This window comes from Vanessa atalanta, chromosome 15 (assembly GCF_905147765.1).
Source record: "Vanessa atalanta chromosome 15, ilVanAtal1.2, whole genome shotgun sequence".
NCBI classification, from domain to species: Eukaryota; Metazoa; Arthropoda; class Insecta; order Lepidoptera; family Nymphalidae; genus Vanessa; species Vanessa atalanta.
In genome coordinates, this window is record NC_061885.1 from 4,796,337 (window position 1) to 4,824,304 (window position 27,968).

Below are 27,968 nucleotides of genomic sequence, written 5' to 3' on the forward strand. Positions count from 1 at the left end.
TGTTAATACAGCATCAACGAGTCAAATTAGTTACCATATTTGACCATGTAACTTTTTTATCAAGTGTACATAAACAAAACAGACATGTCAAACTTGTTATTTATTCGTAATTTTGAAATAACTACGAGCGTTAAATGTATCAACATTTTCTGTGATAAAAATATTCTTTAAATTCACCTACCGTACCTATACATAACTACATATTACGATCCATAAATATTATTTCTATTAAATACAATAATTCAATATATTATTACGTCTTGAATTATAATGGGGTTTGTAAATGTGTCATAGTACACGTCGTTTCTTAAAATCGTGCGCTTATATCAATTTATTCAAACGTGTCATGAATTGAAGGGGTCCATAATAAGGATCGCGAGCGTGCTCGTATCACTATTCCATAGTCAAATTCCTTAAGGGAATTACCGCAATACTTCAATAAATATTCCTGAGTACATTACATAATAAGCAATAGGCATAAGTGGGACATATTTCTGTAAAATTATGCATTAAAATAACCTTCCCTCGTATAGCTCGCCGAACTACACTTTCTATAGATCATGAAATGAGTTTATATGTAAAAGGTTTACGTAATAATAATATTCTCTGAAGCTTTATTAAAACTCGTGGAGCGAGAAAGGTTAAGAGCCGAGCAAGGAAGAAATTTGTCGGTGGAGACTTCAACGACCATAGTTAGTTAGCAGTTTGCATACAATGTGAAATCTTATTATTCCTGCAGAGTTTGTAATATAGACGCTCATTAGCTTATTCTGTCTCGCTGCGAGAATATGAGTTGGTGGATGCATATGTGCGGAATTCGACACATGCAGTTTTCACCATCGAGCACGACGTAAATTATTAAACACAAATGAAGCAGTTGAATGCTTGTGCCGAAATTAGAACCGATATTCGATTAAAATTCGTTTCTATCTATCGTATCGTTCTAGGTATCTACTGGGCTTTATTTACGTATTAAATATTTAAATGTCGTGTATCATTTATCGCTTATAGTAATTATATATTTTTTTAAATATATAATATTTTCGCTATTTGGATCATAATGAAATATGAAATGGTTTTTATTGTATTAATGACACAGACCGGAAACCGCAAGATGGTATTTTATATTCTACCTTTTTTTTACAAACGTTTTAAATCTCCGCAATCTAGTACATTTAGGTACAAGTATAAATTAAGGTTTTTGCTAAAATCCTAAAATATATTTCGCCTTGAGTCATAAAGTTGTATATCTGTGTTGTTTCTATCTAAAAATATATGAAGTTATGACCACGAAATGAAATACGTTATGTCTAGGCTAACCAGCGTTGACCGCTAATATATAAGCCTTCACCCGACCAACCACTTTCGCGAAACATGGACCGGCTTTTAGCAAAAATTTGATCAGTGAAAGTAAAATACACCATTACATGGTGGAGAGCCAGAAGGGAGCTCAATTAAATAAATCGATTCTACTTCTCAGCTCCGGCTAGATAAAAACCTTCGAAAGCTCCGCTTCAAAGAAATTCACGAAGCTAATTTCCCCATATTGTTTTTTAATTACCACTGTGTGAGCGCAAGATATTTTTGAACGCGTATCCGTTATCATTTTATCTCTTCAATCGAGATACGTGTTTTATCGATTAATCGATATCTCTTTTTTTCATCAATCATCACGATAAATCTTTAACGATCTTAAAGCCCACATTAATAAAAACCCACATTGTAAACAGCCAACGATTTTGAATATCTACTTTTAGGACGGTACGAAATGTGGACCACCCAAAATATTGTTTAAAGATATCTCGACGGTTCAATTAATAAATTAGTTTAATGGCGGTGAAGTGTTAAGAAATCGAGCTGTCCAAATATTTACAATGAATCATATTTCACAAAGCAATTATACTTTAATTTGATCATTCATGACTAAGGGTTCGACGTCAGAGCTATTAATTGTATACGGTCCCTAAATATAAAAACTATTTAAAATATGAATAGATTTAAAGATTATTGAAAACATCGTCAAGAAACTGTCGTTATAAGGCACCTAGACAGTTGTATTGGCATCGGCTGATATGGAGTCAATTTGCAGTAATGTGGCGGACAGCTTCAGGTTACTTTTTATAACATGAGGTCGTTGACTCGAGACTAAACAACACACCGTATTAAATGTCAATGCGCCGTAAAATGTTTTCGAGGCTTAAGTCGAAAATTAGTATAACATAATTTAGATGATCAAAACAAGCAAAACAGGCTTTATAAGATAAGCACTCACTAGTTTTGGCTAAACTGGTCAGAAATAAAAAAAAATCTGTCTTAGGGAGGGATAATACCCATTTCAAATCAATAACACTTTACTACTTCATTGATATCAATAATTTTATTCTCTACAAGCTACCGATATTTGTCAATCATAATTTCAAGGTCACATATGAAACATGTCAACGAAAATAACGGAAGACGATGATCTTCTTCTGTGCCTGAGCACGATGTGCTGCACACTAGAGGGCTTATATGACATCCCAGGATGTTTCATACCTCGAATTCGCGGAACTTTTGCAAGATTTAATACTTTGACATGGCATCACATTATGGTGATCACATTTACCAATGGACATAATATTTGCTAAGTTTGAGTTTGATTAAAAGTGCAGGCATTGATTCATATCGTTTTAGAAATATTTCAATACCGACATAATATATAAAATGACAATTACTAAGTAGTAGTCTGTTTTTAAATCTACGACATTTCATACAAGAAACAAAAAAGATTAGCTATCACAAGGTAAGCACAAAGCTTGTTATCGCTATAATTAAAATGCTAATTTTGTATATACAACAAATTGAATGGTGTTTAAGTCTTGATGTCCCAGTACATTCCGGGACTTTGACTCTAGAATGTTTCGAGTTATAAAAGTAGCAAGACTTTGAAAATTTTTGAAACTTTCCAAACCCTACCTGCATGAACAGAGCGATAGACAGACGCATCTACACGCTACAATAACACTGTGCAAACACATTCGACAATGATACATCTAATAGAAAAAGCAGCCGATCAACTGTGCAATCGAACCGCACAGAGAAATCGCTACGTACGTACTTCGTAAGGTCAATAGACTAACATATTAGATGTTATTCTATTGACCAAGATCACTATTTGTTTCCTGACCTGATTGCAATTTCTCCTTTATGAATTGAAAAAAAAAACAATAATAAGGGATCACAAAGATTACTAAGATAACATATGTATTTGTACTTTTAAGTTATTTACATTTCTAGTGGTACTTTACTTGGTGGAAGGGATTTTGTGCAAGGTACCACCGTGTATCTACCCCGATGGGCACATCAGATATTCTACCACCAAATAGCAATACTTAGTATTGTTGTGTGGCGGATGTCCATTTGAAAGGTGAGTGAGCCAGTGTAACTACAGGCACAAGGTGCATAGCATCTTGATGATGTACAGAATTTTTATTATTTCATACAGCGCCAATGTCTGTGGGCGGTGGTGACCACTTACCATCAGGTGGTCTATTTGCCCGTAAGCCTACCCATTACATAAACAAAAACAATTGAAAGAATTAAAAAAATAAGGAATAGAGCGTGTAAATAAATATCGAAAACACGCTAATCTGTTTAAATATTAAGGTTATTAAAAACAAATATAATTTGTAAGAAATGTCGAGTCATACGAGATAGCGTTAAATATTGGAATGTGACTAACATTTAAGTGATTGCTAATGAGAAACTAAAACCAAATGACCGGTTAACATGCGTTTATGTTAAAATATGACCCACAGACCTCAATATGTCGAAATTGAAATATACATAGCCGATGGATCATTTATCCTGTTTGAATAGCCGAAAATTATAACTTCTATAAGATATATGTACATTATTATAAATTTCAAACCATTCTATTTATAAAATACTACCCATTTACCTACCCCTATGTCTATGTCACAGCAAATACTGTAAATTATTGATATACATATATACCCGTTCTATTAACAAACAAGGTGTTCTAATAAAATAAAACAATATTTTTTTTATTTAATAGCGTTAAATTAGTCACATCACTTCGAGGATTAAAAAGCGCGTAGAAAATAAACGTTATAAAACGAGTTTAGGAATACCGTTAGACTTGCTCCAGGATAAAATAGACTAACAATGAAATGTGTGAAACGTGACTGAACATTACACTGCATCTTAGCAGGCGATACGCTGCACTTGCTTTCCAGCAAATGTAATTCCATCTTGTGATTTGCACTTAATATTTAAATTCACGGCCAGCCAAGCCAAGCCGGCCTGCGATGTGTTCAGTTTAAAGTTTTAAATACACAAACATAAATTTGTAAAAAACTTATTAACTTTTTATTTTATAACCAAAAAAACCTCTTAACAGAAATTGGAATTCAAATTGGATCGTAAACAAGTCTTTTTTCTCATTTTTTAAACAATTTTTGTAACGAAAACATAAGTATCCAACTGTGTTATAATTCATTGACCACTCCCACGAAAACTTTTTTTAAATTTATAAAAAAAAAAAAACATCTATCGTAATCGCCCTTGTTTTAACTACTTGAAATACTATTTTATTTGTATATATTCTTAAAGAGCTTTGGAAATTAGAGCGGTGTTCGATACAGATAAAACTATCCCAGTAATTTAGAGTAGATCAAGACAGTCCGTGTCGATCTACCGCTCTTGACTTTGAAATAGTTCTCATTCTGTCACGCTTTTGCGTACTGTAAACCTTTCATTAATACTTATCTTAAATGGTCTATAAAACCTGGGTTCTAAGAGTTATTTTTAAACGCCATTTGTAAAGTGTTAAGATCTTTCTGTTTTACCGACTGTAATCCGAAGCATGTATTAGCTCATAAAGTACTAAGTGCCGCAAGCAATTAGGTCTACATTGGATTAGAAACTGCGTGTCGCTTCGTCAAGTACGAAACAGCCCAATAGCCAAAGGCTGAAAGTCAATTAGGTTGTAAAGAGTATTTGCGCTAGTTTTCGCATCGTGTCTTATCTCACGGACCCAACGGCCATCCACTTGGGAAAGTAATTGATTCCATAGATCGGATAGATGATGGATTACATTGTTCACGGATATGCATTTGAAGTAGCGATAGATATATTTAGTGTAATAAGCTTTGTTTGTTTTATTATACCTTGTCTCTTTGTGCTCAATGAATAAAAAAAAACAAAGAGAAAGAGGTTTGCTAAATATGAATATTTAGCCTTAAAACTGTGATTTGTAACAAATAATTAATAACAAAGGCCAGCAGCCTTTGTGAATAAAGGCACAAGTTTATAAAGGTTAACAGAAATCTTAAGACATTGACATCAAAAGTATCCCTAGAAGGAGCATAAGTTGTGGCTTAAATAAAGAAGTTACATATTTATATTTTAACTAGCGATCCGCCCCGGCTTTGCATGAGAGCAATGCTGATACTACATATACTATAGAATGTCTTACAACGTTCTCAGTTTTTCAGTTTTTACAAAATACAAGCCGCTATGTCCTGCCCCTGCATTTTGTAACTATAAGTAGTGTGACTGTGGTGATTAAGAATCGAGTTCAAACCAAAATCCAAATGAACACGTCACTTATATAGACAAAGGCAAAGATTTCGAAACGATCATAAAAACATAAGCTTAATAACTAGTATCTGATTTATGAAAATTCAATCATTATATTATTTATAGTACAAGAAAACCAGGGACAGGTCCGGCTTTTGCCAGCAGCCGGGCGCCGGACGCCAGGAGCGAGTGCGCTACGGCCTCGTGGTCCCCGTATAAGGTGCTGGCGGCCGACGAGCTCGCCTTGCGACACCCCGCATTTAGACGTAAGCTCTGAATTGTTTACATGCAACATGCATACATTCAACTTAATTTAAATGTCACTTTAAAAAGATAAATTAAATCTTTGAACTTCATATTTCCCTTAACAAAGATAATAAACAATATGGTCCAATCCAATGTAATTCACCAACTTGATAAATATATTTCACCAAATAACATTCTTAGTTTTTACCTTCTAAAATGAAAAACAACAAAAAATCCTTCAACTTCCAAACTAGGGCGAACAATCGAAGCTTCCAGAGATATGGAAGGATGGATTATTATGTAGCCAAATATGGGAACTGGGGAGCATTCTCCAAAAGTGGACTAAAGGACACCGCCGAGGACGGCTGGTAAGAAGTCGAATTACCGGCTTCAGGGTTATTTAAGGAACTGATAGTTCCACGAAACCACGCACGCGATTCTCGTACTACTTACGCGTAATGTGGTATTTGGATGCACCGGTTTTTTACTAATTGGCGAAAACAAGTTCGTTGTAAGGAAGACTTTAGATTTTAAAAATCTAAATATATATATTAAGAAATCGTTGAAAACTTACCATGCAAGATTTAAATCATTCTACAGCAATATGATATGACTTCAAAAAATTCTAAAACTCAATTATTTCGTGTTTTTTCATTCATTTTCTCAATACTTTAAATATCTTAACGACGTAATGCTCTAGTAAATTTAAAGGTAAACCTTACTTAGTGTAAATTACTACTAAAATAGAATATTTTTTTATCAGTTTATTTAACTAAAGTGATTAAGTGTCACACTGCTTTATCGTTGTTTGTATAAGTTGATTTATTCTCAGCCTTTTAAATGTTTATAAAATTTTAATTTTAGATTATATTTTATGAAAGTAAGACTTGAAAAATTGTTATCTTGTGCTTCGCAATATTCGATAGCCAAAACAGTTCTCTTATCGTGTTATCAATACGTATCAGTACCGATAAAAAAACTATAGGAAATATGACTTCACACGCTAATCGTAAATATCATATTGATAAATAAAAAATATTTTTAACCTTATTGATTATATTTTATAAATAAATAAATATATATATATTAAAAATATTTATCAAAGAAAATAAAAGTTCTATCAAACATATTCTTGGAAATTAGAATAGGATATACTTGAAAAGCAGCGATTTATTGCCGTTATACTACTGTAATAATTTTAACCTACATTAAATTTCTTACAAAGTTTTATGCACATAACGCATTCTTCTTATCTCTAACGCAATATAAAATATTCGGTGTCGTCAACATGCTAAGTTATATTAACATTTGCAAGTAACTACAAGAATTTAGTAGGTAGTTTTGTTTGTACAATTGCGGAAGTTTGATGCAATTGTGATTAAAGATTTCATTTGAGAAGTTTGGCAACTAGAACTTGAATAGTATTAGACTTGAATCGCTTTATACTCGTCTTATAAATAGGAAGACGAGGTGCAAATATTGTTCGCAACGTCCAGACAAGTCTACGCTTGACTACATTGTAACAGCGTTCGTGAAAGCATCCAGCCGTCAAAGCGAAGTCCAGTTACTAATGTGCCGGGCGACGCAAAGATAGAGCACTTCTGATATAGAAATAGCTTTACGTGCTGCAAATAAGGGATATTATAATGACAAACGATGGTACATTCCAAAGGAAATTCTAGCTGACGAAGCTTTGATCTGATAATAACTTATACTTTTGTAAGAAACTAATTAAAACACAGAATGTAGATCTATTTGTTAAATATTTTATCTATATGATCTACTTATATTTCTTTTCAGTGTTGCACTAATGCACTGTTATGGGATTTATATTACATTATTGTAAATATAAATTAAAATGTAACGAGAATCGTGAATATTTTATGAAAGTACGCATAAAATACACTGTACCTATAATGTTTGCTTGGGTAAGTAAGTTTTACGCAAGTGAGTTCTAATGACCCATCCAACGCCTCATTATCTTAATAAGACCACCAGTAGGATGCGTACAGTGTCTCTATGTGGTGTAAGTATAGATCCCATGGAAACTCCAAGGCGTTATTTTCGAGTGTGAATTTTATCTTACTTAAAATATATTGGCGAAATTACTGATCAATTCAATTACTGTATCGGTAACCATACTTATCAACTACAATCTATAAACCGCTTACTGACGATTTATTGGCGTTGTAAGGTGTAGTATAACCGTGAAAACAATTTGTCTTCTAACGTCTACTTTCTAACGAAGTTGAAACCCGACGTTCTAATCACGATTATTCTATAAATCAATAAATCATGTCACATTTACGTTTCGAACTCCTTAGAGGTAAAACTTAAAGATATTACATATTTCTGTAAATTAAAAAAAAAAACATTATTATTAATTATATGTATAAAAAGTTTTAAGTTAGTGGAAATACGAATCTTTTGTACTTTATACTGCCGAGATTGTCTTCCTCGTTCTATTAAAACAATAACGCCAGCGCACTGTAGTTATTATATTAGTCTACACAAGTGAGAAGGTAATATATTCTGAGTATAATAATTTATACTCTACAATGTTTTATTTCGCACTGTATTTAAGAGTCAACCTACAATGAATCATACGAGAACTATGTAACAAGAAATAAGCAAATCCTGCATACTTTACTCAAATTATAAATCCGCTAACATATTACACATCTTTATGTAAATTATAAGATAATTACCTATTGCATATACTAGCACTCAAAATATCTTCCTCGTACTTATTTTGTATGGTTATCAAAGTATAAAATATATTTTTAATATTCGTATAAGTCGTTATTAAATTTTAGCGTTTTATAATGCTATTAAAATTTTACTCTTTAATATTTCCTCTTCATTTTTAAATTAGTTAATATTAAGTATAACAACTGCATTAAAAGTAACACTTAAATATAAAATCTACAAAAAATAATTCATAAAAACAAGATCTTATTTGGCAGCCATTAAAAATACAATATTTAATATAATAGATTCAATTGTAAGCGGCACCAAATTAGTATTCAAAAGTTCAGCTCATCTATTAAGTGGAACTTATATGAATTTACAAAACCAATATAGTTCGTAACAGATGAATTAAGTAAAAGCTTGTAAAAAGTAAGACGCTCTTTGAGTTCTCGACATCTCATTAACGGACAGACTTAACTGTGTACAATTTATCTTATATACATAAGTTGTGTATTATGTTCATAACAATATCGATTTGTTGCCACAAGCACAGTAAACAGACGATTTTTTAGTATAGACAGCAGTTATTGCGACATCTGTATTTTCATTTCCTAACGTAATAGTAAAGACTCAACGTTTAATTTTTAAAATTCTATATATTATATGATTCACTTACGTTATTTACTTGTTTTTACTATATACTATTGGTAGGCGGACGTTTAACTGGGCCACTTGATGGTTAATGACCACCGCTATATACTTTGGCGCTATAAGAAATATTAACCATTCCTTACATCGCCAATGCGAAACTAATCTTGGGAGCTAAAATGTTGTCTTTTGTGCCTGTAGTTTCACAAACTAATTTAATAGCTTTTTCGACAGACCCTGCAAAATATAGTCTAATTTTCATGTGTCCTCGGCGATTTACATATAAATAAAGAAATTAATTGACCTGCATGCAATATGTAATACCTAGAGGTAATTCAACTCAGGAAATCCGAATGAAATAAATATTTTACTTGTTAATATTTTTTCAATTTACAAGTAGCTTATCAAATATACACGATCAATTATTATGTATCGAGTAAGCGACAAAGCCTTATTGTAAATGCTCGTCATACGCTGAACGTAGAAGTTATTTTCGTAACGAGCCAAGCAGCCAAATCTGTAAAGAGCGACCTCGCACTTCTGGATCGATAGAGCCTTGAACTATGACCGCTAGCTTCTCCAGGAAAATTCATTTGTTTCAAACGCGGCACACTGTCGAATATTACACACGTCACAGTAAATATTACAAATAATTTACTGTATATTTATTTGTAAATAGCTTTCAAAGATAAAAAGTTTTATATAACGTTCATTTTATTTCAGATATTTTTTTATAAAATCTTCATACTAATAATTATGGCCCGATTTGTTTCTTTTATTTATAATAACATACGTGCGGCCATTTTTAGTGAAAACTTTCAATTTACAATTTACACTGTTCTCAGAATATTAGAATTTACAGAAGGATTAACATTGTTAATATTTACTGCAACCGTGTGCGTGAATATAAGTTTGCAATTAAGATAATTTGGACCATTTTAAGAACTGTACTCAACTCAAAATTCTATGTCACTACATCTTACAATAAAATTGTCTTGTATGTTTGTAGGAAGTGTGCCATCCATACATATGTCTTTCTTAGGTCCCAGACATATGTGCCAAATTTTATTAAGATCGACGTACTGGTTTAGTTATGATGAGGTAACAAACAAAGTGATACATTAAACAGATACATACTATGTTTGAATTATAAAACTAGTTTGTTTATTATATTCGACTTTTATATTAGAGATACCTACACTAAAATAATATAAGAATAAACATATTTGCATATTATTTACGGTGTAAAAGTGAGAAATGTGTAGTTAAAATTTAATATATCTAATTCCATTTAACAACACAGAATCGCTTAAATGTAATTTTTAATGTATAAAACTTTTTCTCCTTAAATTAAAGAATATATTATTTTTAGAACTTCCAAGACGAAAATGAATGATGAATAAAATGATTCCGCGAAACACTTCTCTCGATAACGAGTTTGATAAGAGAGCGGTCAACCTGTTCACTTACTTCCTTCGCAGTTCATGATTACATTTGATAAGAGAATGTTAGAACAGTATAGTACCTAGAGTTGTATTATATAAAAGCTATATTCTTAATGGCATTACATTTTATAAAGAGTTCATGGATGAAAGATTTCTTTACAAAATCAGACACAATTTATATGGAATGAAAAAATCTAGGTCTTCCCGTTTGGTATTGTATTTCGTTAAGATCTCTTTTTATGCATTTCTTGATAGTTGTCTTCACTTTTAGTATTCCATTCTTCGCAATGAAACCCTGATATTACTTTGTAGTTTGCCATCATCGCATTTCTCAAGAACAACTTATGTAATAATAATTAAAATTATTAATAAGGTAAACAACCCAACGTTTTAGTTAAAGTAAGGGATTTTAATACCTTCTTACTTTTTGCTATAATACATACTTCAAAAATATCTAAAACATTTAAGGCGGTAGTGACTGGTACTTAATAACCTAGTGCTAATACTTCAATGTACAAACCTCAAAGAACAAGAGATAAATAATTGCCTATAAAAAAAAAAAATATTTTTTTAATTTATTAGGTACATGTAATCTTAGTATCGAAGACATCTCATACTTGGTATGGTTTTGGTCTTTGATATAGGTAATAACTACTTTATTTTTGATCATCGTTGATATTATGTATTGTTAATGAAATATGCCTGTGAAGGGATCTGTTAAGCTTCGAACACAATTAATAGGATTACGAAATTCATGCTTAACATTCGATGTATTTTCATCAATACTGTTCTTTAATAAAACAATTAAGAATACATTATTATATAATTATGATTTAAAAAATATAATAAGAATACTTACTTCGTCCTTTTATATTTTAGATATAAACATTCGATATAAATAAAAATATAAGTCAAAAATGTTCTGCGAATTGAATAAGCACAAGTTAATGAAAATAAACAACGTTAAAAAATACTAACAAACCAGAAAATTTACGAGAGACTATTATAGAGTCAACGTACGGAAAATATTAAGCGTACCCGCCATTAAACGAAATACAAAAAACGAATTAAATAAAATTTAATCTTCACGCAGGCAATCGTGGAAGTTGCCGCGCGTCCGTTTACTGTATACGGAAAAACGAGAAAAGCTCGAACTCACCTGCGTGGGGAGAACAGTCTCCCGGCCCAGGGGTATCGACATTTTGCTAGCGGCGCCGCCGGCCGCGCCCCGGCGCCCGCCCGCGCCGCACCATCCACCGACCCGACACTACGGGCCCGCGCGCCGCCCGCGCCCGGTCCCACAGACGCCTCGCACCAACAAGAAAAACACTTTTCCAAAAAAGCGTACCCCACGAGCTCTCTATATTGCAGCACGGCACGGTTATCAAGATAAAATTTGGCACATCACATGAAAATTCCCATAGCAATCATGTGATAAGGAGACACTCGTAAAGAAATAATCCAAGAAACTAGATTACGGATTTCTACAACGATGACACCGGACTGACACCCGCCCCGATAAATGCGAGCGTGCGACTGGCACTCCGCACGGCACGATAGAACGGTCGCGCGCAAGCTCACCCCGCGCCTTCACGCGGCCCTCGTGCGCCGACTGCCGAGTGCCGACCCGCTACGTTGCGATCGCAACCGCATGGGGTCGCGGCTCAGCCTCCTTCATCTCGTGGTCCCTTCGACCGATCACATGGACACGTGCCTCGGCCACGGGCGTAGTGCGGTTATCGAGCGAGAGTACACATGCGCACTTCACCGCACTATTTGTGGCTCATTCATTTAAAGGTATCGCATCGCACCATACACACCTGAGCAAATATTATGAACTCGACAATAGGAATATTGTTTCGAAACGTTCAAACAACTAGTCTGACGCAGACGTTTTAATTTAATTGCAGTAGAGGATCGAGAATATTAATTACATTTCATGTCTGAATTGAAAAGCTCTTGCTGTAGTTTTATTTTTAATTTTTATAAAGTCAGCATTATAGGCATAAAGTCGACGTGTTTAAAGTTTAAGGCATATTTAAAGGCTATTAATATAAATACCAATTAGAACAAATTTATTTACTAATCACTTTTAAAATATGTAACTTATTATAATCAACGTAGACAAAAATGGCATAAATTGTTAAAGAACAATTTAAGTTATTCTTAAAATGATTGTTCATCATTTAAATTATATAACAAAACTCTTATATATTAACAAATATTTTAAGATTCTTCAACTAATATTTTCAAAACATCGTAGGAAGGGTAGTGACGAGTGGCTATGCGTAGGCGCTTCTCGAGGCAAACTTATTAAGTTCAGGTAGTTCGCCCACTTTTCCTTTCGGCTACGTTCACCGCTCCAGATTACGTCATCTAAATGTCGCTATTTAATTAATACCTTGTATCTTAAAGTGGGCAGATAGGTATTCTGTAATATGGTATTTTTGTCGCATATTAATTTCAATAAGATTCACTAAAGATTATAATCTACCTTGATTTTAACTGTAACTAAAGACTAAAATGAATATATTATAATGTAAATTACAAAAAAAGAATTAAAAATAATTAGCAGTTGTTAAACATTGAATAGGATAATTAACATTATATATACAAAAGTCTATCAATAAAAAAATATCGAACGTTTTTTTAAAAACCGAATTTACGAATTTTTATTTTCAAAGAAAATGAAGAGCTTACACTTCCTGCCTTAAAAGATACTTACATACTTCAATTCACTACGTATTTTACGCAGTAAATTAGATTATCTGCTTTTTTGCTAACCTATTTTGATCCTAGATGATAATCCTAAAAATCTAAAAAACCAAAAATAAATGAAAATATACCTACTAAAAAGCTTGGTATTTCATAATAATATAGTCACCTAAGCTATTCATCGCGAAGCAGACGCTTAGTCAACTGTTAGCGTTGCATAATAAAATTACCTAGTATCAAAATATTTTCATGAGCCGTTGAGATTTTCATGACTCCCGAGAGACGCTCTCGGGTGCTACAGTATATAAATTAATAATTGGCGGTATAATATGATCAAAAATAATGTTTAAGCTACTAGGTGGGTAATACACATACATTCCTTTAATAATATAAATACGAAAGTGCGTGTGTTAGTTTCTTTCTCTTTCGATGAAGTCGGAGCATCCGATAGGTGCAATTTTTGGTTCAATTTTATCGATCGAATAGAGTAAGCTAAGCTAAGCTCGGATTTATTCAATTCAAACTTGTATATATATTCAAATTAATATTTTTGATTCACACATATATCAGATGTAACTAAACATTTTAAGAGTACAAGCAATTAGATGGAAATATGCCCGATCGGTATTAAAAACATCATACTTTATATTGAAATTGAAAATTGCATGAAAAATTAATTACGTATTTACTACTTAATAATAAAATTATTCTTAGCGATCCTAACAGATTATTGTAATCACTATAAATGTCTAATGTTTAAATAATTTAGAAACCATTTATTTTATGATTTAGGTAAAAATAATTCATCCTATTATTGTCCTAAATTAATTCACCCACCTGAATGCGGTCCATTGTTTCTTCAAACATCGTCCATCTTCCGTAAGTTGTCATTTTGATCAAATATTTACCTCAGTTCATATCTAAAATCAATTAAACCCAATGCAATCATTCACTATATTTTATTTGAAGGCGTCAGGAAGTCTCAAAGGCAAGTTCACTACTGCGATGTGACGCTTCGACAAATAGGCTATTTAGTGCTTGATTAGCACAAACTGTGCAAATCGTTCCGACGGTCGAACACGGTCGATCGTGGTATTGTATATATTCGCAGATTGAAATTGATTGCCTCGAGTCATATTCATTGACGTGATTGAGTCGAATGGATGAAATGGACCTTGCGAGGCTGTTACTTAAACTTATTGGCAAACGGAACACAAAATAATAGCAATGTGCGTTGATATTGAACTAATTTGCAGAGAACTGTGAGAGTACCTAAACACAGCACTTTATTATTACAAACATGTTATTTTAATTACAAAACTAAAGTTTTTTTTATATATATATTTTTACTTTTAAGCCCCCGGGAAGTTAAAAATATCTCAATACTAAAATACGATCCAAAAATATTAATCCATATTGACGATCAATAATATTATAAATAAGTAAACAAATGTTTATAAAAAATGGTCTTTTCACGCACTTCCGTATTTTATTATATTTCTTATAGATTAAATTTCATTAAAAAAAATTATAAACCTCTCAAAGCCTAGTAAATAGTAACACTCATTATAAAAGTAGGTAGCTTGAAGTACCTTATACCCTACTTTTGTCTTACACGAATCTAAAATAACATATATATTGGAACATGCGATAATTAAAACATTTTCAGGATTATGAGTCGTCATCGCTACATGTGCAATATTTTATACCAATGCCAAAGACGATTACAGATCCTTCAAAAATACTATTGATTGGCTGCCTGAAAAAGATACAACCATGGATACTAAATATAAACAAATTCGTAAGAATAAATTAAATGATAAAAGCAAAAATTTTACACAGAATAAATTAAATATTATTATTACATAATTTGTCCAAAACATGGTTAAGACCGCGGTTAAACAATGACTTCAATGCCCTATACTTCAATGTTATTTTGAGATGATTTAACAACATACGATTAATAACACACACACAAACCTAGGTGAAAAGCAAATAATGGACGAGCAGGGAACTTATCGACATTGTTAACTTACATAACAAACTCTTATGTAAGTCACTTGTTCCAAAAAGCCAAAATTATTACACAACCTAGCAATAGTCCAAAACGAGATAATATGATATTCCGACGTGTCCGCCTCGGGATAATGCCATCCGTTAAACAGGTATTTTTCACCACTACTCATATGCTATAGTTTTTCATATCACCAATGCGCTACCAACCTTGGGAACTAATATGTTGTCCCTGCTGTTGCACTGGCTGACTAACCCTTAAGTGGTTGGTACCTACCCAGACAGGCTACACAAAGCCTTACCTCTAAGTAAAAAGTTAAACATACACAGAAATATTTATTTTTATTTATTAAAATTTAGTACTTACCTATATTATATACAAAGTATATACCAAGTTAAATTTTAAAATTGATTATAAGCTCTACGTGTATAAGATAATAGTTGTGAACTTTGGTAAATTAAAGAATGAAAGTTATGTAACACTCCCTAAATGTCCCGCAGCTGAACAAAAACTTCATCTCCACACTGGTACTGGTTGGTGGATACGTGATATATACTTGGTACGTGAACACATGGTATAATTTAATCCGAAAAATACAGATTTCACAATAAACGACTTAAAAGGATCTTCAATTAAGTTTCCTGTATTCTAAGAGACCACCTTGATTTGAACAATAACAAAAAAAAAACAATATTAACAATAAAAAAATAAAACAACGAATTTCCACTGGCATATTTTATTAAGATGTCAGTGACAACTACAAATTAAATTCTTATAACATAGTGAGTATAATAGTAAATATTGATTGTTCTTATTTATCGGTTGCTTCGTTTACTCATTCGCAAATCCCGCTCTAACTCATACTGACGCACATCTGTCCTATCCAAAAAGTCTCGGCGATCCAAATATCTAAAAAATAAAAACAACAATATATGTTAATAAATATACATTTTAATAAAGATATTGAATACTAACTAGATTCGAAACCAATTTGCAGTCCGATCAAAATAGACCATAAACAGTGCTAAGCTTACAATCATTCTTATAGAGCTGAAAATTGGTACAGATCTTATGTGTACTGTTACGAATAATAAAATATCAAAATACCACCACATATCGGATATCGATCGTTTGTTAAAAAACATATTCAATGGGTATATATAGTATAGTTGAAAACATTTTCTTGTAAATGGTCGTGTTATAAAAATACATTTAAAAAAATTGTAGGTCACCTACAATAAATGTTCATATATGTACATTATTTGAACAAAAAGTATTTCATACCCCGCCTTTCCTTTATTGTGATTCACGATTTCTTCTTCTATTCCTTCCACTTTTTTATATGTATTCCAATCTAGTTTAGACTTTTCAAGGGTGGACAGTTGGTTTTTTTTATTTAACTGACCCAACAGATTTGACAATCCCCCTCCGCGACTTCGTGATGGTCCATCTAACTTTTGTACTAAAAAAATATAATAACAAATTTTATTAAATATTCGACAACTGATTTGAAAATTGTAAATAAAAAAAAATAATTAATACTTGATAGTTGGATTTGATGATACATATTAAATAATAATATTTTAAGAAAATTTAAGAATACAAAATTAGTCATACCCTTTTCTGTACTCTCCGGTGTTTTAATTTTTTCTTTGATTGTGTCATTTTCGACTACAATAGTTTCCCCAGCAAATTCAAATATTCTTCTTTCCCTTTCTTTATCATCTCCTGTTTCTTGAACATTTTCCTCTTTTTTAGGCTCTATATTTTTAGCCACTAGTTTTGTGTCATTTAATTCTTTTGTTGCAGATTTAGGTTTAGTGTCTGTTCCCTCCAAAAACTTTGCCCATAAATCATCCTGTCGCTTTTTTTCTTCCTCCGGGTCTCCCAATATTAGGTTCTTTTCTTGTATTTCTTCATTTGAGTCAGAAAAAACTTCTTCAACAGTTTTTTTTATTTTTTTCTTTTTACCCTTGCATGATTTTGCAGATTTTCGTTTATTCGTTTTGTGTTCAAGTTCTTTTTCAAACTGTAAGTCAGTTTCATCATCTGCAGATTCTTCTTCCGACACTTTTTCCGGCTCACCCGGCACATAATCGTCATCGCTTTCGCTCCCAGAAGACATCTAAAATTTATTTAAACATTTATATAAAAAAAAAGAAAATTCACACTTACTTTTTCGATAATATAAAAAAATTTTAAAACCAAACCATTATAAAACATTATTTAAATTTAAATATTTTGATGTAATTTGCCTAATCTTCGTAAATAGTTTTTATAAAATAAAATAGACATTATAGAAATAACAAAAACGGTGTCCAATTAAACTGTGTATGTGTGTGAAAAATAATGTTAACATAATCTATGTATCAATAAAACAAATATTCATAATTTTGATGGTTTTATTACAGCAGTGACAAAAAAGAAATACATTAAGTGACCTATCTAAATCACTTTCCATTTAAAGAGCAAATTAGAAAAATCTGGATTAATCAGAACGATTTATGCAGGTCTTTTCCTGTTTCTGTTTCTATTTTTGACATTAGAAACTTCATAAAAGTTGCTCCCTGTTTTAGTACGCTTTTGTGCCCTTTCTAGTGCTCTTCTTTCTTTTGCTGTCAATTTAGCTTTAACAGGAGCTTTATTTTGTTTTTCTTTTGTCATTTCTTCCACTGTGAACGTACCACTGGCAACCTCCAGTCTTCTTCTTTTATTCTCTTTCACAGTTTCAGGGTCATTTGTTAAATAATCTTCTACATCACTACATACATTTTCATCACCACTATAGAAACTGCTTATATCTGAATCACTGTCTTCATTATTGATATCTTTTTCTTCATCTCCATTTTGTGACTTGCTCTCATTTTGTTCATCAATGCCTTGTAACTCCTCTGGAATTTCAACCTTTTCAAGAGGCTTTACATCGTCTTCATTATCAAATTGCAAGCCTACACGGATTTTAGCAAAATCTTGAGCAATAACCAACTTATTTACTATTAGAGGTGTCTTTTCTGTATCATCATTAGTTTCTGTTGCTATTGCTTCTTGTTGACAATCATCTGTCTTTTCTTCTACACTCTTTGTCACTGTTTCGTTGGTTTTTACTTCATTTAGTTGCTTTGATAAAGGTACCTCAAAACCTTCAGGTGCTACATAAAATGGAAGCTTGCCTCTTTGCCAATCGTTGAGTACCATTTTGGCCACTGAAGGAACATCAGGTTCCCCTTTTTTTAGCAATTTACCAGTGCGAGCTGCTAATTTTTCCAAAAAATCTGTTGCAGTTGTCCAGCCATCAACTTTATATGTTTTTATCAAATATTCTTTTCTAACTCGTTTAATAACTTCCTCTATATAATCTTCAGGGTTTTGTACAAGTTCAACTCTAACAACGCCTTTTAAAACTTTTTCAGTGTCTGTTTCAGCAGAGGGATAAACAATTCCAGGGCAATCAATCAAAAATATTCTTCTCATTAGTGTTATGTATTGCCAGACCTTTGTTTCACCTGCTATAGGAGCCACTTTACAGACTTTTTTTGCTCGTAATGTATTAATCACTGAAGATTTGCCAACATTTGGATAACCAATAAGTCCTACACTTATTTGTTTCTTATCTATATGTAATTTAGCAAACTGTCGCAATAAATTAATAAGTGATCCTTTGCCAAATGGGTGAGTCATAGAAGCATGAAATGCTACAGTTGGATACTCTGAACTTAGTATAGCAACCCATCTTTGAGTTACCCAATTGGGAACTAAATCAACTTTATTTAAAATAAATATTAAGTGTTTGTGTGGTTTTTCTTCTCTGAGAAATTTTTCTACATATGGACTTCTGGTACCCATTGGATCCCTTGCATCAAGAATTTGCAACAGTACATCTGAAGAATCAATAACTTTGTATAGTTCATTCCAGATTCTTCTACTCATTCCAGCTCCGAATATCCACTCCCTTTGTCCTTCCTTCATACCACTGTCTTCTCGAACCCTATCCACATCTTTGCTTTCATCATATTTTTCAGTGTTTTCTTCAACTACTTTAGACAGAGTTTCAAGATCATTAAATTTTAAATTAACTCTTTTTCTTTGTTTCTTTGGTCCAAATGTTTTATCAAAGCCTTCCGTATCTAAGAGATGCACTCTTGCATGTTTAGCTTTTTCATTTAACAAGGTTATAGGTAAATTTGTTGGCTTCATAACTACTTGATAAGGATTCTTGATTGCTGCTCCAAATTCTTCTTGAAATTTCTGTAAAGCTCCTTGTGAAATTACCCTAGAGTTTCCAAACCATTTCTGATTCGGTTCTACTCTAGCTCGAGTACCTGATGGAAGCCAGCCTTGAAATGGCGCAGGTGTGAGAATTTTGCCAGTTTTATCTCGTTTAGCTTTAAAATTACGGTACATTTGAAGTCTTTTGATGGTTCCTTTAGTTCTTGGTTTACCAACCCCTTTTAAACCCTCTGTAGGCCTCTCGGGATTCATCGAATGCCCAGATTTATTGAACCCCTCTTTCCGAGGGGCTCCCGGAGCTGATCTTACTTTCCCCATTGTAAATAAAGCGATAAAATGAGAAAGATTTTAATAAAAAAATTAATAATTAAAAATAACACGCGGAACGACCACTTTTTAACAGTATTTTAGGTTATGTTGAAGTTTATACATATGATGAACATCTCTTTGACAGTACAACTAAAGGCAACAGGAGAAGCGTACTAACTTCTGACCAGTCATGAATATTGGTATAGTTCCTATGTTTAAATGATATCACTCACCGTTACGAAATAACCTTAAAACTTTCAAGGGTCCACGATAGATTTTAAATTACACTCTTATACTTTGAAAAGCTAAAGAAATAGAAACTACAAAACAACAAATATCGATTGTACTGTTTTCAACGACTAAGCATTAGCTGCTAACTTCAGTATAATCAAAATTCCAATGTGACAGACGATAGTCGTATAAAATGTTGCCCAATGCAATATCATTCAAAATTAATTAATATTTTAACTTACTTGTTTCATATATGCAAGGTAGACATGAGAACTCTCTTTCTTATCTTTAACTTTATGGGATACATGACAAAATGAAAGAGTGTCCTAAAGTAAGTAGCAAATTACACCTTGAAATTGCACCAAAATAGCATTGCTAGTGAGAATAAGTGGAATAAAGTGCATATAAAAATTTTAAATGTCAGGTATAGTTAATAAACCTGTATTATAAAACTGTTTACGTAGTCTAAAATTTAATAAATATAATCCATAAAACTCATTTACGACAATGTGGAGAGTGAATTTTACCGTTTCAAGAACATATCAATTTTTTTATTGAAAAGTAATAGGAAAGTAGAAAGTTTGTTGAGGGAAAACTTGTCCATTTTGGTCCATATAATATTATATAACTTGCAACTTTTGCAGATAACTGCAACGATTTTCTGAAAGCGGTACTATATAATTTGTCGCTTTCACTTTCAGATATTCACTTTCTCATAGGCAGGCTACAGAGATGATTCTCTTTGTCTTTCCATAGCTTACTTAAAATCGTTTTTGCTATTTAAAAAACCAAGCTATTAAAGTATACAATACTTAATGCCTGGAGCCTCAATGATATAGAAACAAGTCATGCTTAACATAACTTTTCAACAACAACAACACGTAAAATTTCAATTCCGTAGGCTCATAAAGTGGTTCTCTTTAAACTTACAAGATTTGAACTAAACAAAAAAAATTGCAGTGTCTTTAAAAGCCTGAAAAAATATTGAAGCATTCCACGTAAAACGAACAGGCAAAAAGGATCATATTTCTGTTATTTTTGATTATGTTGTAAGTCTACATTTTAGAAACCCAGTTACATATTATTTTTATGATGAAGAATAAGGCAAAATTTAAAAGTGGGCAATGGCACATGTCACGTAAAGCCGTTGGTGACCACTGCCCATGGACATTGACAGTGTAAAAAATATTAACCATTCCTTACATAGCCTTTTTGGGATTAAGATGTTATGTCCCTTGCACCTTTGACCCTACAAACTAGAACACAACAATAGTAATGTTTGGCGGTAGAACATCTGATGAGTGACCATGAAGTAAAATAAAAGGAAAAATTATATTGGGTGATAATGTTACAAATTTCATGTCAAAATATTCATTGGCTTTTATGTGATGCGTGGTCAAAAAAACAGCATTACTTTTATAGTTATAGAAGATATTAAAATAGTTGTATTCTGAGAATCATATGGTGTTAGGTCATTCCATTGAGATGTCATAAGCTGTCATTGTCATATCATGTCAAAATAAAAAAATGTCAGAAGAATGAATAAAATCGAAAATTAATCTCTGTCATAAATATAATAGTTTACTTAAGATTTTTTGTAAATTCGAATTGCTAGTGCATATATAAGATACGCTACATTACTTTGGCACTAATCAATATGACTAATTATTAGTTAATCAACGAAAGTGAAGGTGTTTGAAATTCACACCAAACGATAAGTTTTGGTTCTTTTTGTTTCATTAAGACGTTTGTGATTTTAACTGCCCCGATGCCTGAAAGCATAAAACTTTTAGGGACAACATGTATGACATGTTGTCGGAATTCCGAGTATCAGAGTTTGATTCATTTGTGGATATATTAAGGTTGACTCCAGGGGATCCGTTAGATACTTTTGGTGAAATGTGGTATCCCGTGTTTTTGTGGTCATTGTGCTCGTCTGCCTTTGTTCATACTTGTGCAGCACTTGTAGCATTTGGAACTTTAAGAAAGCACAAATATGGGAAGTTTTTTCCTGTGTTGTTAATAGTGATGGGTGTGGTGAGTCCAGTTACATCAGGTGTAGCTACTAGCGCTGCTATCGCGTTTATTTACCGAGCCGCCAATTTAGCCATGCCACCAATACATGCTATGATATGGGGTATAGGACAGACTATACTGGGAGCTGGTATTGGATTTACAAGAATTTTAGCTACCTTGTAATAGTCAAAAACTATATCACTACATTTTATACAATAAAGTTCAACAATAATTTGAACAAGTAAGTTCAAAGCTATAGCTATGTCAATTATAATAGTGTATGGTAAGGTGAAAATATCTTAAGAAATGGTGCTGAATTTCACATAGTTTCTTAATATGTTTGCATCATAAATATAAAAATACTCATTAGTGTACACTTTGTGCTCGCTATTAGTAGTGATATTTCTTTTCATTCTTTGAGGATTTTTTATTTGCATACTGTAGATATTAATCACCCTTATTGTAAAGGACTTTGTAAAGATTGTAAACCATCCATGTTTTGTAGTGTATAAATCTTATAGTATAATGAAAATTATGGCAAGCAAACATTTGATACAACTATTTATGTAGATTTCTGTTTGAATATCACTTTGTAAATACTTAATTATTTAAAAACTTGACTGAAAATTGACAAAGTGCTTTTGATAACGTTCATAGATGTAATCGTAATATGCATTCCATAACAATTAAAAAAATGTCTAAAATATTACTCATAATTAAATGCTTATGACAATGTAAATTTTGACTTAAAAAAAGCTTCATCAAAAAATAAACAACCATTAATTATGTAGTAACAGTTGGAAAAGAAAAACGTAAAGATTGTTAATTTGAGTTAAATGTTGTCAGTAATTAGTGTTAGAAAGTCCCCACCGATATTGTTTGAAAAAAAAAGGCACATTTTTTGTGATAGTAAATTATTATAGCTTTAAAAATAGTGCAATGATTTTTTCAAAATGTATTCATATTTGTAAATATTAGTCAAAATTATTACAATAGGCAAAAACATCTTTTTGTATATTTCGGGTGTATTTTATTTAAATGATGATCATGTTCTTTTTTTATTTTATATTGTACTTATCAAAAGTAATAAGTATAAGATATCCATTATTTGGGCACTTCCATGTCCAAGATTTCTTTTCATTTGTAATAATAATGTAATACAGTTCATAATTTAATTCATTTTAATCACTTGGCTGGATACTTAGTCATATATTTTGTTCCCATAATTTTACAAGTCAACAAACAACTTGGTTTGATGTGATTCATAATAATAAAAAAAAAAACAAATAAAGTGTACATTCATAAAAAAATTATAAACTCAATTTAGATATTGAGATAGTAATCTAAATATTAGAAAATATATAAAAGTAGCTGAAACTCTATGTAAATTATGTAGTTCTTAAATTTTATATGTATTATTGAAATGTATAAGTTTTTCAATATAAAAGGAAAAAATAAAATTGGTTTTCATATATAAAAAAATTGTTCTTATTTACAAAAAAATAAATTATAAATTGACCTGTTAAAATGTGTGAAAAGTTATAAATAAGGCTAAGTTTAACTTAACTTAGTCCTATTTACAACTTTTCATTTTATGTTTAAATTATCCAAAATTATTTAATATAATTAAATTTATAATAGCTATATATACAAATTATTATATTTAATATAAATTCATTTTAATAATTCAATAATGCAACTGCAGCTTAGCTGATTACCATACCTATATTTCACTATATATAATACATTTTAATAATTCTGTAAACAATACCTGCATATCTTATATTTTTAATTATATTAACATTTCATACAGAATAAATATATCATAGAGTGCTGCTATGTGAGTACTTTGTGTAGCTTTTATGTGCAAGATTATATCTGTCACTCTCATCATCTTCATTGCTCAATTCATGAATTGTTTCTTCTAACCTTAGTGGTAGGTCTAAATGTTCTGTAGACAACACATTCTGAAATAAAAAAGTTATGATTTATTTCGATGGTATGGAATATATGTAACTTAAGTAATAGTATATATACCTCTTCTATATCCGATTCTGTAGTAGTAAGTCTACATACACGCTCATGCAATGATTTAGTTTCACTTGTAGCGTCTTGTAATGCCAATTTCAGATCAACAATTTCTTTTCTTGCATTTGATAACAGTTTTTCTGTAGTCATTAAATTATCTCTTAATGTTTCCTTCTCAGATTCCAATTTAACTTTAACATTTGAAAGGTTTTTTATTCTATTCTCATATAGTTTCAATTCTGAATTACTATCATTCAAACTTGAAGTACTGTTTTTATGACTCAATTGTAAATTATTGCACATCTGTTTGAGATATGATACATTTTGCTCTAAAATAGTTTTCTCTTCTGTTATTAATTTAATTTCATTATCTAATGTATTAATTTTGCATGTCATTGAAGCTATTCGAGCTGATTGACTATCAATTATATTATCTTTCTCAACTAGTTTTTCTTCTAAGCTTTGAATTTTATTAATGTATGTTTGCAACTGAATTGTTTTTGAAGCAGATTCACTTTCTAAAGAATGATTATTATTTTCCAATATATTTGCTTCAACAGATAGACTCGCAAAATGTTCTAACATATCAGACCTTTCAGCTTCTTTCTGGGAGAGTAAATCTTCTATTCTTCTGATTTCTGTCACATAATGCTGTAATTGTTGCTTTAATCCGTCCACATCTTTTCTAGACTTTTCTAATTCAATTTTTGTAAGTTTTAAAACACCATTAACATCTCCTAAACTATTTTGCAAATGTTTATTTTCCATAATAGCTGTGTCATATTGTTGAGACATTCTTAGTACTTCTCCATTTAAAAAACTTATTTGCGACTCATAATCCACTACTTTGTGTTCATTAACTTTATTCAAATTAAGTTTTCTTTTGAGATCAGATATTTCACTTTCTAATCTGCTAATTTCATATGTTTGTGACTTTACTTTCTGCTCTAAAACACTAACATTTTCAGTTTTCTGGTCCAAATCTATTACCAATTTATCACGATCAGTATCCATTATTTTAATATTATCTATCAGACTAGATTTTTCTGTTTTTAACTTTATATTTTCAGACTGTAGTTCCTTATATTTTTTTTCTAATACATCAATTGTATCCTTGGATAGACTGAGTTTTTTTTGAGCAGATAATAATTCATGTTGTATTTCAGTAGTACTTCTTTCAGTTTCAAGTTGGATGTTTTTAATTTGATTAGCTAATGTCTTTTCTTTAATAACATCTGTTTGCATTTTCTTAATTTGTTCTCTTAAAAAATTACACTCTTCTTTTAATTGATCAGCAGATGCTTTTCCAGTTCTATTAGTCATTCTATAAGAACAATTTTCTTCCTCTAAGTTTTCTAACTCCTTCTGCTTATATGCTAAATCTCTTTTCAACCTATCTACCAAATCTACAGCTTCTTTATATCTTAAGTTATATTCTTGCTTATCTTTTTTTAATACTTCTATTTCTTTTGTCATATCTTCTATTTGAACTTTAAGCCGAACCAGATCTTGTTTATGGCAGTCACCGCTACCATTTGATGCTCGATTTAATGCTTTATATTGACTCAACTGTTGACTAAGTGAAATATTTTCCCTTGATAATTCAGAATTTTCTACATTTAAATGACTAATAATATCCTGGTAACTATTTTTATTAAAGTCTTCTTTATTTATTGCTTTACTTTTTAAATCATCATTCTCTTTTCTCAACATGAGAATTTTTTGTTCGCTCTCACATAATTTAGTATGCAAATCTTTAATAAAAATTTTATCAGATGAAATATTTGTCTTTGAGTTAAAATCATCAGCTTGATCCACTTTTTTATTAAAAAGATTCATCGCTTCTGTTAACTTTTGTTGCATATTGTTAATATATGTCTCATAATTTCTTCTTTCATCTTCAAATAGTTTTTTTAATTCATCTTTAACATTACAATTAGGACTATCATTGTTAACTTTAAACCTTGCATTAAAATTATTATTAACTTCAGACAAAGAAAATATTTTGTCCTGTAAGCTCTTATTGAGGTCAACTAGGTCTTTTATTTCTTTTTGTAGAGCATCCTTTTCTTTTAATGCTATTATTAAAGATTCCTGAACTTGTGGTGAGCTACTTTTGTAATACCTTTGTGATAATTCTCTTTCTAATTCTGAATTTTTAATGGTCAATCCTTCTATTCTTGTTTGCATGAAGTTGATATCATTCATCAAAGACGCTAATCTTTTATTACAATCATCTTCAACTTTTAATGCTAATTTGTCAACCTTTTTTAGTTCTTCTTGTAAGTTTCTATTCTTATCTGCCAAAGATAAAGCACGCAGCATAGCTTCATGCTGCTTTTCTAAGCTTTTCTCCATTTCCCTTTTCATATCCTGATTAGCTTTCTGAAGTTCCTTAATTTCTTTTATTAATTTTTCTATTTTTAAATCTGGTTTGTATGAGTTAAAGTCTTTATTAATGGCTGCTATGGGTCTACCTCCTTCTAAAAGAATTTTTAACCTTACAATTTCATTTTCCCTATGCTCAATTTGAGTCTTAAGAAACAATATTTCATCACTATATTCATTATTTTTTTCTAACAAGGACTGAATAGATTTGTTCAGTTCTAGAACCTCTGCATCAACAGAAGTTTTTTCATTGCACATGCAGCTTTTGGATGCATAACAATCACCTCCATCTTTTCTTTTCATTTTATTACGACTGCTTTGAGTTTCCGCACAGAGACCTCTTAAGCTTAAATCTCTTAAATCATGTTGTAATTTACTAATTAATGTTTCTTTTTTTGTAAGTTCTTCACCAAGTGATTTAAGTTTTCTTTTGCTGTCTTTACTTAATTTCAGATTCTCTTCCTTTAAATGTATGATATCTCTATGCAGCTTGTTATTTTCTTGAATAAGTTTAATATTATCACATTTATAAGGTTCCGCTTCCTTCATCAGTTCCTCTCTTTGCATAAGAGCCTCCTTAGAAAGACCCATATAATGCTGTAGACTACGCGTAGTTTGCAATAAATCAGCAAGTATACACTCTACTAAAGGTACTGCTTCTACGGGCAAAGAGCTATTATATCCAAGTTCTTCAAGTTTCATTTTCAAGTTAAAGTATGTTTCACCCATTTTATAAATTGTACTGTATATTGATTAAGCTCGAAATACCACTTTAAATTAAATTATAAGACAAATGTTATTACATTAATTATTACAATATCAAAGAGTAATAATAATAATATTAATTAGAATATTTGTTTGATATTGTTGTTTTTTAAACTTCAAAATTGAAAATTCATAACAAATAACAAATGTCCAGTTAAACATCAAAATTCAAAACGTATATGTATTATCTATTATCTGTTCAAATTTCAAAACAGAGTGCTATAATGTGTTACATTTATTTGTATTACTGTAAAGCCAGTCAGTACACGTCGGGTCAATGTACATACTAGAACTGGATCTCAATTCTCAAAAAGCGCCCTGTTTACACGTTGGCAGACTGTTTATTACAAACTGACCGTTATTATGTTTGCTTCAATTCACAAAATAAATTTTAATTTTTAAGCCAGCTTTTTAATACAGCTTAAAGTAGCCTTACATTTACAAAATATCGTTGTGATTGTACATTGTGAGAATATATGCTATGTCGTCAATAAAATAAAAAATAAACGATAATACCTTCACAAATGTCATATAATAAAGGAACGTTTTAAAGTATAATTTAAATAAAGTATTTTCCAAACGACAAATTATTACTATCGAAAAATTATTATCACTTATATAAAAAAAAATTAAAAGACATTTTTTTTGTGTTCCTTGACTAA

The 27,968-nt window shown here is 31.1% G+C and overlaps 4 protein-coding genes across 4 annotated transcripts in view; 1 reads left to right on the forward strand and 3 right to left on the reverse strand.

Annotated features, from left to right (window-relative positions):
- Positions 1-12,372, reverse strand: part of LOC125069282 (breast cancer anti-estrogen resistance protein 1) — a 53,923-nt gene extending 41,551 nt beyond the window's left edge. The window contains 1 exon segment of the mRNA XM_047678717.1: positions 11,773-12,372. Coding sequence (XP_047534673.1) covers positions 11,773-11,814 — 42 coding nt within the window. The 5' untranslated portion in view covers positions 11,815-12,372.
- A 3,698-nt stretch (positions 12,373-16,070) lies between these two features.
- Positions 16,071-20,064, reverse strand: LOC125069372 (nucleolar GTP-binding protein 2). Its single transcript, XM_047678850.1, has 4 exons — positions 17,884-20,064; positions 16,960-17,467; positions 16,627-16,804; positions 16,071-16,251 (listed from the first exon to the last, which is right to left on the reverse strand). Exons 1-4 carry the CDS (start codon positions 19,885-19,887, stop codon positions 16,158-16,160), a joined length of 2,784 nt encoding a protein of 927 aa, XP_047534806.1. The 5' UTR covers positions 19,888-20,064; the 3' UTR covers positions 16,071-16,157.
- Positions 20,065-21,628: 1,564 nt separating this feature from the next.
- On the forward strand, positions 21,629-22,962 carry LOC125069242 (transmembrane protein 170A). Its single transcript, XM_047678667.1, has one exon. The coding sequence runs from the start codon at positions 21,910-21,912 to the stop codon at positions 22,306-22,308; it is 399 nt and encodes a 132-aa protein (XP_047534623.1). The 5' UTR covers positions 21,629-21,909; the 3' UTR covers positions 22,309-22,962.
- A 746-nt stretch (positions 22,963-23,708) lies between these two features.
- On the reverse strand, positions 23,709-27,721 carry LOC125069269 (centrosomal protein of 135 kDa). The gene is made up of 2 exons (XM_047678703.1): positions 24,163-27,721; positions 23,709-24,092 (listed from the first exon to the last, which is right to left on the reverse strand). Exons 1-2 carry the CDS (start codon positions 27,268-27,270, stop codon positions 23,949-23,951), a joined length of 3,252 nt encoding a protein of 1,083 aa, XP_047534659.1. The 5' UTR covers positions 27,271-27,721; the 3' UTR covers positions 23,709-23,948.
- Between the last annotated feature and the right edge of the window lie 247 nt (positions 27,722-27,968).